Source organism: Punica granatum, chromosome 1 (genome assembly GCF_007655135.1).
Source record: "Punica granatum isolate Tunisia-2019 chromosome 1, ASM765513v2, whole genome shotgun sequence".
NCBI classification, from domain to species: Eukaryota; Viridiplantae; Streptophyta; class Magnoliopsida; order Myrtales; family Lythraceae; genus Punica; species Punica granatum.
The window spans coordinates 54,345,919-54,362,914 of record NC_045127.1 but is presented as its reverse complement, the minus strand read 5'-3'; the positions used below and the strand labels follow the sequence as shown (position 1 = coordinate 54,362,914).

Genomic DNA, 16,996 nt, shown 5'->3' with positions numbered 1-16,996 from the left:
CCTATGTACCCCTTTCACCTCTTGCTCTGCAAACGTTGCCATTGGTGCCGCATTCACTATGAAATCACTGGGATCTCCAGTCAGCTAAATCGGCAAAGTATGGTCGACTCTGGCCTTGATTCGACCACTTCAAATATCTGAAGTGACTACAAATAAACTCTTGCGAACATCCTCTTTTAGAATGTTCTAGCTTTGAGTGAATTGAATGGCTTGTTGTATACTTGTCATGACCATAATGGAGGATATGCCATAAGTACATGTTTAGAGGACGTCAAAGATTTGAAATCTCATATAATCTATTACAAAATATGGAACGAACTTTAATGACAACTTAATGGCAACAGCAAGGATTGGATTCACGCATATTTGATGAGGTAACTCATTCGATGCTTGTTTTCTTCGAAAGTTTCTGTAAAATAGAGACACATATAATCATAGATGGGTTGAATTAAGTGAGGGCCCCTTGGGGCTAAACTGCTTAATATCTCATCACCCCTCTATTATATATGGAGCCACAAGGCATCGTCTAAGGGAACTATATATCCCGTCCAACATTGTTAGTCAATCAAATTCATGAGCTGTTCACATATGATTTTTGCTTTCCTAAAGCTAGAAATGATATAGTTCAGAGCGAGAATGTTGTCACCCAACGAAACTGGTTACTCTTGCCTCTCTAAGATCCGGAATTACAGTGTCATAGTTTCATCTTGAATGTTGATATCAGGAGACAATCTAAACTTAAGTGTTTTAGTAAGGGAGGCCACTGGTGTAACTTCCTTCCGATGAACCTTATTCGGTTTTGATGGCCCCATCTCCATGTGACCTTCAGGGGAAACATCTAGTACACAGGAAAAGAACAGCATCCTGTTAGTTGTGTAACTAACAACTAAGTGTTCTACTTTCAATATGGTAAAGTCAAATTCTATAATTTGGTGGATCGGAGTCACGAGGCTACCATTTTCACTGAAGATGATGCATGTTCCAATGGTTTCCTCGTAATGCCCAATCTGATGGAAGAGAGGATCAAATTAGAATGGTCAGAGAAAAGAACTCTCTTCGTTCAAAGCAAATAACATTGAAGATAAAAATTTCAAGCCACCTGCCTGTGCTTCTCATGAAATTCTATGACCATCAAGGAGCAATAGTTCATAAATACTAATCAAGAACTAAATAGAAGAGTGGATCAAGTGCCCAATCGGATAGAGAAGACCATGCGGTAGCAGGGAAGTGTTTTGAAACCAGTCTCAAAAACATTTCAAAGATTACAAAATGACAAGAAGTTCTGGAAACCAGTCCCTCGCACCCAAGTTTGGGCTTGGGCCATGGTTGCTCGATTCTGGCCACCTCCGAGCCCGACAGATTGCTGGCAACACTTTGTTGGGATAACAAGTTCATCAGCATTGAGATGGCTCGATCATACCCACCTTGATCCCCCACCAAATTGCTGTCCTGCTTTGACATTATGGCTTGATATGGCCACAGGCCACCCTGAGCTCCTTCGCCTTTCCTCATCAGAACTTGGAAAACCAAGCTGATGCTAATCTAGGGTCAAGGTTGCTCGATCCTGCCACCTAGTCGCCAGCCTATTCTAAAGTCCCCATCAATCTGGTTGGGGCCGAAGGTGATTGCAATCTAGCCACCATGCCAATTCTTTGAAAAAAAAATACTGCTGCCAAATGCAGCTTTGCTTTTTTTTCCATTTTCCGGTTTTCTTTTTTGACTCAGAAAACAGGTGATGACAAGACAAAAATCTTATGGAATGAACCTTTAGTGCAAGACTAACCAGCTTGAGTCTGTCACCTATCATCAATACTGGACTCAAAGTGTCCAGACCCTGCAAAGCAGATGCATTTCATCACACTCTGAAATCGACTGACTATATATCATCGGAAACAACAGACTAGCACAAGAGGAAAGGACAAGCGAATGAAATTGTAGAGAACCAATTGAACAACTTATCAGTAGGGAGGACATCAGTGTGCATTCATCCATCCGACCAAGAGGCTTTTAAAGCGATAAGCAATCGGGGGTGGGTTTACGACATTTACTAGTATATATAGAGCAGGAAAGAAGAAGAAGTGCAGAATAGCAAAAATTACGATACGGCCTGATTATTAACTGGATGCTGTGATGCGATACTCGGCATTTTTCTGTAATTACCAAAGGCCCTAAAGGGAGCATTGCAAGATAAAGAACTCGATCATACATTTGAAGGAGGCCAAAGGAAGGAACGTACTTACAGACAGTACATAAGGTGCATTCGGTGGGATATCAGAGACGGATCCTAAGTCGAGCAACACATATTCTTCTTGTCCTTCTTCTTCTTCTTCAACCGGCTGATCAACGTGCATCGAATTTGGCTCCATGGCTGCAGCGAAAGGAGATCATAGCATGAGGTTTCTTAATCGCCAGTTAGCAGAGAGGAGCAGATCAAGTGGACAGCTAGCAAACTGAATCGAAGATGAATATAAAATTGGATCAACGGAAAAACGTTCAGCACGGGTTCTGCAACTCACTGACGACTCCGGCGGCCGGAGAATTCGACCGAGTGGCACCGACAGCGGCCTGCGAATTCGACGGCGAACAAGGAAGATGAAAGAGAAGCTTCGGCTTCGAATTTCGAACTGAGACCGTCGATAAATTGTACTCTTGGGCCTGACCATCTCACGCTGCCATTCCATGGGCTTCATTGACAAACATTGGGCCGCGATTAAGCAAAACAGGCCCAATTTCAGCCCTTTTTAATACCTATAGGAACTGAATGTCACGAGCTTTTATGATGGGTCCGATTTTTCATTTTCATGTGATTCATGCAATATAAGGACAAGAAATGTTATAAACTCTTCCGATATTTGATTCATAACAAACAAGCTTAGCATATCATAAACATCGCACTGTCATCATACTGTATGAAATGGAACCACGGTACAAAACAAGCACAATAACCAGGAGATGTCGGATCACATCTCCTTTAGCATATGCAACAGTTTTAGTATTTCACAAAGTCGAAAAAAGGATAATACAAAGCTCATGAAAGGGATCGTCGGGGGAGATCGTCAGCGGCTCTCATAATTGACTTCCCTTTGCGGTCTCCTTGAGCAGCATCATCACAAAAACCTGACTCATTCTCGACCGCGCCACCAGAAGGTTGGCTTTGTTGTTGGCGCAACATCCCAGGTGGTCCCAAGAAGTCGATCTCTATAGGTCGAGCTGCTGCCCGAGGCGGACGGCTCATGAATGGCAGAGCCCTCGGAGGAGCTGTACTTAGGCAATTCGAGTCTTGGCCTGCCTCCCCAAAACCACCTCTGTACCTCCAGCCCAATTGGAAGACAGCTCTATCATTGTCAGAAGTTGGATGAATCCCGATGGCAATTTCAGCACCTCGATTATGAATTGATCTCATCGTATCATCAGTGCGCCATGGGTGAAAAGATTGTAAAACACCACCATTCCTTACAGGCAGACCTCCTTGCATTCCCAAATATGAAGATTTCATTTCCGTTGCTCTAACAAGATTAATGACCTGCATATTCCTCTGCGTTGAGTTCAACAAGCATCTTTCTCTCGGTTCACTCTCGGTCTTCCATGCAGAGGAGGTCAAGTTAGTAGATGCAGAGACGGGGAATGAAGAACCCAAAGGAGGTGCATAACCCATGTCCTGTGGGAAGCCCGTATGAAGGTTTGACCATTTGTTCATGGGATGAACACCTTCCCGAATGCAGCCACCCCAATTTTCTATTGGAGTTCCCGTGGGAGCAACGACTGAGCTTTGACCATGGCCAAACTTCCTTTGAGCAAATATGCACGGGTTTTCTCCACCTTTACTTATATTTATAGTGCTCACCCTGTTACTTGGAGATCTCCTGGAATTCTCGCCAACCGAAGCAGCAGGGAATTCCCACCCTCCTGAACATCCTGGAACAAGATTCCCGGAACTACTTTTCAGTTGATAACTTGAGGTCGCATGAGGACGATGAGAGGTTTCTGCATCATGGTTACACAGATTTCTCATGCCAACCATTTGAGATACGGGCCCCAAGCTCTTCATATACTCTAGCAACCTCCCATTATACCCCGGATGTTCTCCATAATTAACAGGGCATCGATTGGCCTGCCAAGCAGACAGTAAATAATGAACATGTAGATGCAAGAAAAGCAGCTTTTCAGTTGTACAAGCTCCTAATCATGACAAAGGTCAAATCCCTCGAGAATTGACATCATCTCTCCAAATGACAACGTGCCACGAGCGAATATCAAGTTCGGTTATATTATGTTCATACTTCAGAACTTTCTTCTTCCAGAGAGCTTTTTGATTCCTTAACATATAGATGAAAGAATCTCAACTCAAGAATAGAGCTAAAAAGCATCACTTACTTGCATTAGAGCATTTAAGCCATTCTGAATAACTGAGCTGAACGTCTCACTCTCACCAAGCAACGAAGGGAAAAGATCTAAGGCGTCACGTCTTTGTCCTGCACTTTCTATTTTCGTTTCACCTCTAGATCCTGCAACGAGGGACGATACGGAGTTTCTTTGGACATACCGAAGAAAAAAATAAAATTATAAATTCAATTTTTTATACGAATAGCATCACACTAGACCTGCAATACAGAACATGACTTACGATAAATAAAATGGAGATGCAGAGCAAGATCGATGACTAGTACCTGCTGCCCCTTCTGTGATCGACCAGCTGCAAGAGGAAGGATTCAGAAGTCTTGATGCAGTCGTAGTCTGCCTGTGATCTGCAGCCTGCCTTGGCATGGAGAATTCAGTTTCAAAGTCCACGGGACTGGCTCTGAGTTTACTAAATAATTTCTCAGCTACTTCTTTTATCACTCGAGCCTGAAAGTAGTCCAGATCATCTTGAGTTTAGTAGAAGGAAAGAGAGCGACTGTTACGAAACTAAAATTAATCGAGAACCATCATGAGTTAAAGGAAGTACCTGTCTGTAGTAGATTGTGTCCGAACCATTGAATAGCATCACATTGCTGAACACCAAGAAGACGTCATGCTGGTATCAATCAAGTTAAAAATCAATCAGCAATCGAGAGATTTAAGACCTTTTTATCTTTCCCATGCTCAAACAAGGGCCGACAGATAGCAGAGTACTAGGTTTTGAAGCAAACCTCAAATTCTTCAAGTGTCTCATATTTTCCTTTGCTGAGCTTTGTCGTGATTGTAGCAAAATCCATCGGATCCTTGATGACATCAATGTAGCCATCAACATTTCAGGTGACACATTTGCTAGCTAGATATGCGATGCAGTTGAATTTCACTCTGTCGAACAGAGAAACTAGAGGCATGATCAAGAAACAAAGCTTTCATAAACTTGAAACAAACCTCTGCGGCATTCACTGGCTCTGCAAAGAACTTGTACGAATCTCTCATGTCAAATTATTTGCAGACTCGTCAGAAGACATTTAAAGCATCCAGTCATTAAGAGCTTAATGAGTGACTGCTCCAGTTTACTTCCGACAGAACGATGATTTTAACATTTCATACCTTTTTAGCATATCGAGCAATAATTCAAGAGCGCATATTTGAGGTAACGGAGTCCCTAGAGTCGTTGCAACTGCTTCATCTGATATATGAAGATGCAAACCAATATTCAGTCTCGTTGATGCCATCATATTTAACACAAAGATATTGGAATTGATGAATTAGAAGGACAATTACCAGCATTTGCAGTATAGTCAGTATTGTTTGTGGGATCACTGGCCTGAATTGCACAACGATTAACCTTGATAAGGCCCAAAAGAAAAAAAAAAAAAATTTGAACCTTTTTTACGAGTATAGTCTAGATATATTTTTCCTTTTCCAAGTCAACACGAACTGTATCAAACTCGACTGACCAAATATGCTCTAAACAACAACATATCAATATAATCAGAGACACAGGTCCATGCAAGTGAAAAAAAATCAAATAGCAAAGAGAGATTCTAAACAAGAATAAATAAGCTGTACCATATTAAATTCTTGCTGTCAGAGTAATTATTTGCCAAATCTCGCAGATATCTATCTTTTACCTTTTCCGTTCTTTGCCTTTGACTCGACTGTCCCTCCTCAGTGTCAGAATGTCTCTTCTTGTTTACTGCTTCCCGGGCCTTTCTTGCTTCTAATTCAACAATTCGTGCACTCCTCCTAGGATCCCCACTTGGCATGATTGCTCAACTTCTCTCTTTCCACTGTCTGTATTCAGGGGATGAAGCTGCAAGCAATTCTGTTTCAATCTTGGATGCAATGGAAACTATAGATGAAGCAACGGACTCACCATCATAGAAATCAATAGAAAGGAGCCTTACCAAGAAAACCTCCGTACGAAATCTTTCGTTGTAAAACTTCGCTGAAGAGGCGCCTCAGATTTGGTGGTGTCTCTTGTATTGCTCCATCATTCACCTTATATAGATATTGCTGCAATGGCTCTGGGCGCGGGGCTATAATTTTTTTTCCATTTCATCATAAGCTTACTGGATTTGAACACGTGAGAAATTATGGCAATTACTAAAATGCATATTGCCATCATCTGCCAAATAAAAACTATGTTGTATGAAAATGTTACAAGAACGATGTCGTTTTACTTATATAAAATGACTTCGTATCATATCTCGGAAACAAAATACATCAAAGCACGATGCACTAATAATGCAAGAAGAAGAGAAAAAAAATTATATCCAAATTATTAGGGCCTTTGTATCTCAAACACTGCGATAGGTCGTCTTTATATGCATAATACTTTTTTTTCCTGATAAACACGTCATATAAATAGCTCAGTACTGTTAACCAGGCAGAGCAACTAAAGAAGAAATTCTGCAGCAGATATAAAATTGGACAGTATCTGCATAAATCTTGCAATAACTTAAGAGCAGTCCAAAAGCTTCCAGAGAAATTGAGTTGGAGAGTATGTACTTCCGCGAGGTTCTAGAGCTTGCAAGTTCCACAAATCATGAAAGCTAGCCTGCCACTGCTACTGCTGTTTTTGCAGCAAAACACACGTCGATTAAGCAACTCTTCCTCGTTGGGACAGCACTATCCAGTGCATGGGCATTCCAGCATCTACTAAATTAATGACCTTGGGGACAGGTTGACTAAATCAATAAAAAGCAACAGTTTTTGTGAAAATTGGTCCCAAAAAAAAAAACGAAAAAGTGTAACATAATTGCTCCCAGAAACGCACCAAAAGGCCAAACGACAAATGACTGCAGTTATTGATCGGACGTTGCATGAATAGATTTTCTTCATCGTTCACAGTTTTCCTGTTAGAGAATAATAGAAGTATAAGAAGGCAAAAACTATTTTTTAAGGCTACAAGAATTGATAGGACAAATTTTTCGTGATAAGCAAGAGAGGAGCACTTACTCATTGAAATTGCTATTGTGCCACTGAGTCCGCAATCTTGCTCGATCCTTCCTTTTGAGCCCCTTTTTCCAAGGTACTCTCTCTATGCGAGGCTTCCAGACCTAAATTAGGTAGTCCACACCAAGCCGGAGTAAACTCTTGCATAGATTGTTTAACCAGGAGTTTGTTGCAACTTCCTCTTAGTTCTCCTTTCATGAATTTCCACCAACTTGCTTAGCAATGTTTTCGTTTGGTGATATCATCGGGGCATCTTTACCCTGCACTTTGCATTACAGTCTTGCTCATCCACCCGGAGAAAAATAAAAATTTTGGTCTCCCTTTCATGGTCAGTCAGAAGGAAGTCCAACGGTCAGACTCAATTTGTTTCCTCCACTTCACAACTTCACAGAATCCTGTCAAATGCACAATGAGTTGCTCCTGTATTGCAGATCTCGAATGGATAGCTTCATGTGATTCCAGGTAATCCACAAAAAACTTAATACCTAATAAGTTGACAAGTATATAATTTCATCCTGAAGTCGAATGATTTTGCTATACTAACGGCAAGTGAAAAAGGCAGCCACCCAAGACCCCTCTTACCACATGTCATGTAGTTACCACATGCTGGTGAATCATCGTCGGCATTGGTTCAACTAACCTCTACTTGACAGTTCAGGTCCATTCTGACATAGTTCAGCCATCCCAAGGCAGAATCTGCTAACCCAACCAATCCTGACATTGGTTAAGTCGATCTTGCATTGGGATGGATCTGGCCTCTTCAACCAAAACCAATGTCGATGAGGGATGGGAAACTAAAGCTGGTCCTAACCTAGCACAGACTGAAACTAGGCAAGATCACCACAGACAGCCTCCAGCAACAGCCTTAGCAGTGGCATTAAGCTAGCTAGTGCAGCCATAATATCCAAACCACAATAAAATATCTTCATATCAAAGAACAAAAAAGGAACGTGAAACCTCTTCTCAAGAAAAGTACTTTTCCAACGGGCACATCTTCAGATTCTCCGGTTGAGAAAATACTCACACAAAACAAATGGAGCCGCCCTATGAAAGTATTGGGGTGGACTCAGCCGGGAAATCGCTTATTCTCTGTCTATAATATCAAAAAGAAAAATCCAGAAGGCGTAAAAGACAGCACAATCTGAAATCAACTTCGCCATGTGAATATCTAGCAATTCAACTACCATATGGAAATACCAGATCCAGAATATGTTTTATCACATTTGACACGGACATTACTTAAATGAAGGGTTGTGTTGACTTCTTCACATTTTCTTATAATTTTCAGTAGACCGAGTAGATCCCATCCTGTGTGTAAACCTAGCTTTTTCAGTGCAAAGACAAAACCAAGCTTCAGATCAAAATGCTTTTTTGTGTTTGAAACTTATGTCCCGAGGACACCACGTAGGCGAATCTAGTCACGGTAGAAAGAAGTGCCATTACACCTAAATCATGCAGCAATCTTGCAGAAAATGCTAGCAAATAATAGCAGTTCTCAAGTGCATGGACAAAATTGATAAGAGATATTGCAGAAACGAGCAATTGATAAGAATACAAAGTCAAGTAGAGCCATAACCAATGAAAGATCAAAGAAGCATTATGCCGTCTCACGAGAGAATGCTTCACTGACATCAAAACTTGAATCAAAAAACTGGCAGACGTATCAACTCTAGTTTCATGCTTAGTTGCAGCAAGCAGACCTACTTGGAGCTGCAGGTTTAGTTCTCAAAAGTATTTTCCACAGTGATAGCACATAGTACATGCATGTGACTTGCTTCAAAATTGAAAAGTAGCATCTACTCTTCTCTTATCCGCAAATCCAGAAATAACAAATCAGAATTGTCACTACACAGAGTATGCAGCTAAATTGAATGCATTTGAAACAGCTAATTTCTTACGGCACGCAAATTAAAGCACCTTGAACTTTTAAATGACCAAGCATATTAGCTCGTTGGATAACAAATCCAATCAGGTCTCAAGAAACAGCCACCAAATAATAACAGGAACGAAGCCAAACAACAAAGAATTCAGTGCCATTTCCTAGTTATGGACTAATGCATTCACCAGTGAGGATATCCTCATAAGTGAAAATATCATCTACCAGAAAATCGGAATAGTCCAATCCTAGCAGGAAAGGGAAGGAAAACGGATACTCAATTCAGGATTAGCTGCCAAAACGTTCTATCCAGCGGTCGGTATAGATTAGGGATACGGGCATTCCAACCCACACAAAAGGGAAGGCTTGAAAAAATCAGCACATCGAATTGTATTCTTCAAGTTTCAAACAGGTTCATGTTCGTCATAGCTCAAAGACAAGAAGTGGATGGCAACATTGGGCTAACTCCACATTAACCTAATAGAATGATACCAACTCCAGAAGATCTCAAAGAAAAGATCAAACAGCGTATTTACATTCCATTATTTTCCTTCACGGGTGATCAAGTTTGCAAATAGACACATAACATCATTATCCATACAATGAATGCCGGGGAAAGGCCAAAGAACAAAAATTGTTGCCTGCTCAGGGGAACACATGAATGCGATGAAGAAGAAAAACTAGCTTTCTGACAACTGATAATTTTACTTGTCCAACAATTACAACTTACAAGCATCAGAGGAAACAGCTTGGGACAAACTAGGGCGTGTTTGCTGGACATATTTATGCTATGAGGAGTAAACCCGAATACCCGCTTCCAATTTACAGATATAATTCTCCCTCAAATAGAGCTAATAAACAACTTACAAAGATCCACCCACCGATTGAATCATTAAATCTCCAAGTTCTCCATCTGAACGCTGCTCTTCAATGGCACATACTCCCCAAGATACCCACCGAGATGCTCGTGCAGAGCAATCTTATCGATGCCCTGATGGTGATAACTCTTGCAGACATAGTAGAACACGCTCTGCACCATCAGACCCACCAAGTTCACTATCACTAGAACCCCGACCAAGATTCCACCCACCACGATCCTCGTGAAAACCCCGTAATTCTCTCCCCCGTGCACGACCACTGCCCCGAAGATCATGTTAATCACTCCGCAGATCACCAAGTACATAAAAACCAGGACCCCCGCCATCCGCGTCCTACCCTTAAGCAATTCGTAGCTCTTCTTCATCGCCGCCAAACCGTAAACGGGCTCCAGCACGGAAACGACACTGGCCAAGTGCCACAGAGCGGTGATGTAGACGTGGACGACCAGGAAGAGGAGGAAGATCACGAGAATGGAGAAGAGCAGGAGGAGGGGATTCTGGGTATCGATCGCGACGATGAGCAGGACGAGGAACGCGAGGAAGACGACGTTGTAGGTGACCATGAGGAGGGAGACCCAGAGGAAGGTGAGGAAGAGGCGGCGGAAGACCTTGGGGATGGCGGAGAGGGTGTTGGAGAAGGAGACGGGCTTGGAGGTGTAGATGGAGGCGACGGTGAAGACGACGGCGGCGGTGGAGAGGAGGGAGAAGCCGAAGAGGAAGATAAGGTAGAGGAACTGGAAGGTGAGGAGGAGGGTCCAGTCGTGGCGGGTCTGGGCGGGGTCAGAGGAAGGGTACTGGAGCTGGACGAGGAGGGGGTGGGTGAAGAGGGAGTGGGCGAGGATGGCGAAGGAGAGGGGGAAGACTAGGGTTAGGGTTATGAGGTAGAAGGTCCGGGGGGAATGCTTGGGGATGGAGGTGGACTCCCGTAGGATGTCGGGTATAGTGAGGAACTGCAGCTGTTCTGGGGCCAGATCCATGGCTGAATGCTGCTCTTGCCCTCGATCGCCGGCCTGCTAATCCCACGGATCTGAAGCTCCCGACAAACACCGACGGAGAGATGCGGTGAAGCCAAGCTGAGGTCCGCAACACAGAAGAAGGAAAGGGAGGATGGAAGAAGGAAGAAGGCGACTTCTTGGTGTGAGGAGTAGTCAAGCCCATTGTAATAAATTAATTAATTAATTAATCTATAGTATATATATCTATAGATTAATAAATAACACTGTTTTGATGCCTCGGGAAGTACGTTTCTAAGTTGAAATCTCGCCGAAGCACGTCATCATTCACAATCGTCAGTTTAATTACGTAAATTAGAGATCAACCGCGCTCTGCACAGGATAATTACATTTGCCTCGAGTACGATATTGCTAATGATAATATTAAATGGATAATATTATATTTAAACTATTTTAATTTATTTAAAATTATAGCATATTTACATAAAGGATAAGAAGAATTTTTGACTTTATAACTACGTCCTATAAATAAGGTGGTGGTTACAATATCCAACTTTCGCTTAAGTAATGGTACGTGTAAATACTATATTTAGTAATAAATATTGAGTTTCTCATCTAGACTTAAATATATTAAAATTTTATAATTGATGCGTAACTTTTAGTTATTTTAAATCGTATATAAATGGTAAAAATTACAAATATATATATATATATATAGTTGATGCATATATTCCTATTTCAATTTTGTATTTTGTATATATTTATTACAAAATTTTAAATATTATACTTCCCTTTTTTTTGTATATGTTATAGTGGTATATTTTAATGAATAGGAAGGGAATTCATACTTAATTATTAAGGAAATAATTTTCATATATATCTTATCTCGAAATTATTAAATTATTGGAAAATTTTGAATGCGCACGAGATATCTATATTTAGTAATTTGATCATTCTAAGGATTAAATAATTATTATATGATGATGTTTCTATTTGAAATCTGCATGATATTATATTATTTACTAATTTAAGGTTAAGAATGAAAAAATTTCCCTCTTACACAGCGTTCCGGATTACTTTTTCCTTAAATCATGGTAAAAAAATTCTATTAATTCTATGGTACGATGATGATATATAACTACAAATTCCGTGTATGCTTCTTCCCCACGAGCTCCATGGCTGCAGCGATAAGAGATCACAGCAAGAGGTTTCTTAATTGTCAGTTAGCTGATGAGAAGATCAGGGGGGACAATGATCTTAGCAAACTGATTCTAAGATGAAAAGAAGATTGGATCGACGGGAAAATGTTCATTAAGATTCTGCAACTCACTGACGACTCCGGCTGCCGATGGATTCGACTGAGTGGCGTCTCGGCCTGCGAATTATAATGGTGAATTGACAGAAGATGGAAGAGAAGCAGCTTCAGCTGCCTGCTGCTACAGTCATCTATGGCTGTAATTTCTTCGGTGCCTCTGTCTCCGATCAAGACTGTCGATTAATTGTCTTACCGACAGCGTGTCAAAGTTGTCCCTAAGATACAACTCAAGTCTCACGGGTTTTTTTGTTCGGTTCAATTTTTCATTTCACATGATATTTCAATTTCATGCAATATGAGAACAAGAAATGTTATGAAGTTTGTTCTCTCTTTCATTCATAAGAAGAGTAGCATGTGATCAACATCGCAATACGTGTAATGGAACAATGATACTTACAAGCTTAGTATCAGCAGATGTCGGATCAGATCTCTTTTAGCATTTAACAAAGTTGAGAAAGGGAAATACAAAGCTTGGGATAGGGATCATCGGGGGAATCGTCGGCTCTCATAATTGCCTTCCCCTTGCGGTCTCTCTGTGCCTCTCTGTGCAGCATCACCACAAGAACCTGACTCGTTATCGACCGAGCCACCAGAATTAGAAGGTTGGCTTTGCTGTTGGCGCAACATCCCAGGTGGTCCTAAGAAGTCGATCTCTATAGGGTGAGTTGCTGGCCGAGGTGGATGGCTCATGAACAGCTGAGGCCTTGGAGTTGTGGTCCTTAACCAATTCAAGTCTTGGCCTGCCTGTTCAAAACCAACTCCGTCGCTCCAGCCCGATTGGTAGACCTGTTGAGCTCTGTCATTACCAGAAGTTGGATGAATCCCGATGTCAGTTTGAGCACCTCGATTACGACTTGATCTCATCATATCATGAGTGCTCCATGGATAATAAGATTGTGAACTGCCACCATTGCTCACGGGCAGAGTTTGTTGTATTCCCATATCTAAAGATTTCATTTCCGCTGTTCTACCAAGGTTAATGACCTGCATATTCTTCTGCGGTGGGTTTGACAAGTATCTTTCTCTTGGTCCATTCTCAATCTTCCATGCGGAGGAGGAAGATGTGGTCAAGTTTGTAGATGCAGAGACCGGGAAGGGAAAACCCAAAGGAGCTGCATAACCCGTGTCCTGTGGGAATCCCGCATCAAGGTCTAACCATTTGTTCATCGACTGAATAGCTGAGCTGAACGCCTCGCTCTGACCAAGCAAGATCAATGATAAGAACCTGCTGCCCTTCCTGTGATCGACGGGCTGCGTGAGGAAGAATTCAGAAGTCTTGCTCCATCCTCGCTCTGCCTGTCGACAGCCTGCCTTTCCATGGAGAATTTAATTTCAAAGTCCACGGGGTCAGCTCTGAGTTTACTCAACAACTTCTCAGCTACATCTTTTATTGCTCAACAACTTCTCAATCTTCCTCGGCGATGGATTGTCTCTTCTTGTTTACTGCTTCCTGGACCATTCTTGCTTCTAATTCAACAACTCGTGCACTCCTTCTAAGCTCCTCGCTTGCCATGATTGCTCAACTTCTCTCTTTGCACTTTCAGTATTCGGTAGATGAAGCTGCAAACAACTATATTTCAATCATCATACGAGAACAAACTTGGATACAATTGAAACTACAGATGAAGCAAACCGACTCAGCTTCATAGAAACGAATAGAAAGGAATACTACCACGAGCACCTCCGTAAGGATATCTTGTATCGTATAGCTTCATTGAAGAGACTCCTCGGATTTGGTGATGTCTCTTGTATTGCTCCATCATTCACTTTATATAGATATTGCGGCAACGGCTCTTTGCGCCGGGCTTTGAGTTCTTTTCCTTTTCATGGTAAACTCATTGGATTTGATTACATATGAGAAATAATGGCAATTACTGATATGCATATTGTCATAACCTGCCAAATGAAAAAAATATTGTTGTATGAAAATGTCATAAGAACGATGCCGTTTTATTATAAACATAAATTATATTTGAAGTATGAAACATGATATAACCGAACTTAAAATGCTACTCGCTCACGGAACCTTGTCATTTGTAGAGACAATGCTAATTCTTGAGGGCTTTGGCCTTAGTCATGATTAAGAGCTTGTGCAGCTGAATAGCTGCTTTCTTGCATCTACATGTTTTGCTTTGGTATAAGGAGAGGTTGCTAGAGTTCATGAAGGGTTTGAAGCCCGTACCTCAAGGGGCTTTCATGAGAAATCTGGGTAACCATGAAGCAGAAAACTCTCATAGCCCTTACGCTACCTCAAATTATCAACCTGACAGAAGTACTAGGAATCTTGTTCCAGCATGTTCCGGAGGGTTGGTATTCTCTGCTGTTTCGGTGAACCCCGACTAGAATTCCGGGAGATTTCCAAGTAAAAGCAAGGGCACTATAAACAGAAGTAAAGGCCGTGCGTATTTTGCTGGAAGGAGCTTCGGCCATGGTCAAAGCTCAGGAGTTGCTCCAACGGGAACTCCGATAGAAAATTGGGGTGGCAACGTTGGGGGAGGCGTTCATTCGATGAACAAATGGTTAGACCTTAATGCAGGCTTCCCACAGGACACAGGTTATGGAAGACAGAGAATGGACCAAGAGAAAGATGCTTGTCGAACCGGCTGCAGAAGAATATGCAGGTCATTAACCTTGGTAGAACAGCGGAAATGAAATCTTTAGATATGGGAATACAACAAACTCCGCCTATAAGCAATGGTGGCAGTTCACCATCTTATTATCCATGGCGCACTCATGATATGATGAGATCAAGTTGTAATGGAGGTGCTCAAACTGACATTGGGATTCATCCAACTTCCGGTAATGACAGAGCTCAACTGGTCTACCAATCGGGCTGGAGCGACCGAGGTGGTTTTGAACAGGCAGGCCAAGACTTGAATTGGTTAAGGACAAAAACTCCAAGGCCTCAGCCGTTCATGAACCATCCACCTCGGCCAGCAACTCGCCCTATAGAAATCGACTTCTTCGGACCACCTGGGATGTTGCGCCAACAGCAAAGCCAACCTTCTACTTCTGGTGGCCCAGTCGAGAACGAGTCAGGTTCTTGTGATGCTGCTGCACAGAGAGACCGCAAGGGGAAGGCAATTATGAGAGCCGACGATCCCCCTCGAGTAAGGCTTGTACTTTTCCGAGAGAAATGCAAAATCTATACCTGCATCGTGCCAAAAATGTAATAATTACATTAATATCTTCTAATTTAGTATCTCCAGGTTCAGAGATGTACATCGCGTCTATCTTCATTCACTAACAAGTTTGATCACTTTTCATCTGTTTCTTGTTACGGCTGCTGCCATTGCCATTTTTGCAACAAAACACGCGTCAATCAAACAACTCTTCTTAGCATGAGCAGCACTGTCCAGTAGTAAATCAATGAACTCTAGAGACGGGTTTAGATGATTATACAGTTGTAATCATATGACACTTGAGACTGACACTAGAGTGAAATAAAACAAGGAACTATCTCAAAACAAAAGCAACGAAAGGATTAAGTGATGCATGCTTAGGTTTATTGAGCTAACGATAATTTCAAAACGAGAAATTTATGCCAAAATAAGGTCAATGCATTATTATCTTGAAAGATATAGTTCGCTTAGAGTTCATATGCTTCCTTTAATGGACCGAGATCTACATTTTGTTACTGTCTTATGGACTCAAATTCTCAATGGGGCAAAACAAATGAATAGAAGTTAACCATGTGTGAATTCCCTTCGATATACCAATCAATCAAGTTGATCTGATATCTCAGCCTCCACACTCTCTTTATCCCTTAAAACTCATGGAGAATGACCCTTTTACATTGACCAAGCACCGTATATAATCGAATTGCCACCAAATCATGCATAGTGTATGACATAGTTTTGTAGAATAAGTTTTTGTATGAATAAGGCAGATCAGTCTTAGGAAGAAATATAGGATCTGATAGAGACTGATCAGTCTTACCCCCATTTGCTTTCATTGATAAAAAAGCAACAGCCCTTGTGAAAATTGGTGAAAAAACTAAACTTACACACAACAACATAGTCTATGATAGTTGCTCACCAGATACAAGCCAAAAGGGCGAAAGAGCAACCGACTGCATATACCGATCACATGTTGCATGAAGATCTTCTGCATTTTTCACAGTTTTCCTGTTACTGAAGAGTATAAGTATAAGAAAGCAAAAACTATCGGCAAGATTGATAGGGAAAAAGGTTTAACTAGAAGGAACTTCGAGTGACCATTTTATAGCCACTCTATCATAAAGAGGTTGCCAGGGACTGCCCCTAATCATAGAAAAATAAAAGTCAATTTCTCTTCTACAATATAAAGAGGCTACCATATAATAAAGGAGTACCCCTACCTGCTAATAGAAAAGTTAAATGCTTACTTTCCTTCTTTGTTCCGCAGATAATTTACGCCGCAACCACATTGCACTGGCACATAGATAGTTAAAGTCGTTAAACCCGAGCCACCTTTTGTTCAAATCGAACCAAATAAAAAGCGGCAGTTCAAGAGAAGTGTATACAGATCAGACGGATTTCCGAAAGTTCCACTTGTTGGAGTAAGCCGTTTTCAGATCAAACTAAACATGCTCGAATCATCAATGCCTCGCTTACATGGTATATATTGCCGAAATGGA

At 41.5% G+C, this 16,996-nt stretch overlaps 3 protein-coding genes across 12 annotated transcripts; all 3 read right to left on the bottom strand.

Annotated features, from left to right (window-relative positions):
* Window positions 1–475: 475 nt before the first annotated feature.
* On the bottom strand, window positions 476–2,672 carry LOC116197901 (general transcription factor 3C polypeptide 6-like). Of its 3 annotated transcripts, none has more exons than XR_004155116.1 (5): window positions 2,517–2,672; window positions 2,237–2,368; window positions 1,784–1,834; window positions 956–1,007; window positions 476–838 (listed from the first exon to the last, which is right to left on the bottom strand). XR_004155116.1 is itself a non-coding variant. In XM_031528175.1 (5 exons), the coding sequence occupies exons 2-5, from the start codon at window positions 2,364–2,366 to the stop codon at window positions 687–689; spliced, it is 399 nt and encodes a 132-aa protein (XP_031384035.1). In that variant the 5' UTR covers window positions 2,367–2,368; window positions 2,517–2,672; the 3' UTR covers window positions 476–686. The 3 variants fall into 3 exon arrangements, 2 of the variants coding, with proteins under 2 accessions (XP_031384035.1, XP_031384042.1); XM_031528175.1 differs by having other exon boundaries at window positions 1,766–1,834; window positions 2,241–2,368; XM_031528182.1 differs by having other exon boundaries at window positions 2,241–2,368.
* Window positions 2,673–2,851: 179 nt separating this feature from the next.
* On the bottom strand, window positions 2,852–9,624 carry LOC116197844. 8 transcript variants are annotated; one of them, XM_031528113.1, is made up of 11 exons: window positions 7,360–9,624; window positions 6,910–7,256; window positions 6,306–6,526; window positions 6,030–6,211; window positions 5,680–5,722; window positions 5,344–5,584; window positions 5,130–5,201; window positions 4,946–5,014; window positions 4,668–4,845; window positions 4,375–4,505; window positions 2,852–4,111 (listed from the first exon to the last, which is right to left on the bottom strand). In XM_031528113.1, the coding sequence occupies exons 6-11, from the start codon at window positions 5,389–5,391 to the stop codon at window positions 3,029–3,031; spliced, it is 1,581 nt and encodes a 526-aa protein (XP_031383973.1). In that variant the 5' UTR covers window positions 5,392–5,584; window positions 5,680–5,722; window positions 6,030–6,211; window positions 6,306–6,526; window positions 6,910–7,256; window positions 7,360–9,624; the 3' UTR covers window positions 2,852–3,028. The 8 variants fall into 8 exon arrangements, with proteins under 8 accessions (XP_031383973.1, XP_031383981.1, XP_031383961.1 ...); XM_031528121.1 differs by having other exon boundaries at window positions 6,306–6,470; XM_031528101.1 differs by having other exon boundaries at window positions 6,306–7,088; window positions 7,178–7,256.
* Window positions 9,625–9,774: 150 nt separating this feature from the next.
* Window positions 9,775–11,272, bottom strand: LOC116197893. The gene has a single exon (XM_031528163.1). The coding sequence runs from the start codon at window positions 11,085–11,087 to the stop codon at window positions 10,125–10,127; it is 963 nt and encodes a 320-aa protein (XP_031384023.1). The 5' UTR covers window positions 11,088–11,272; the 3' UTR covers window positions 9,775–10,124.
* Window positions 11,273–16,996: the final 5,724 nt, after the last annotated feature.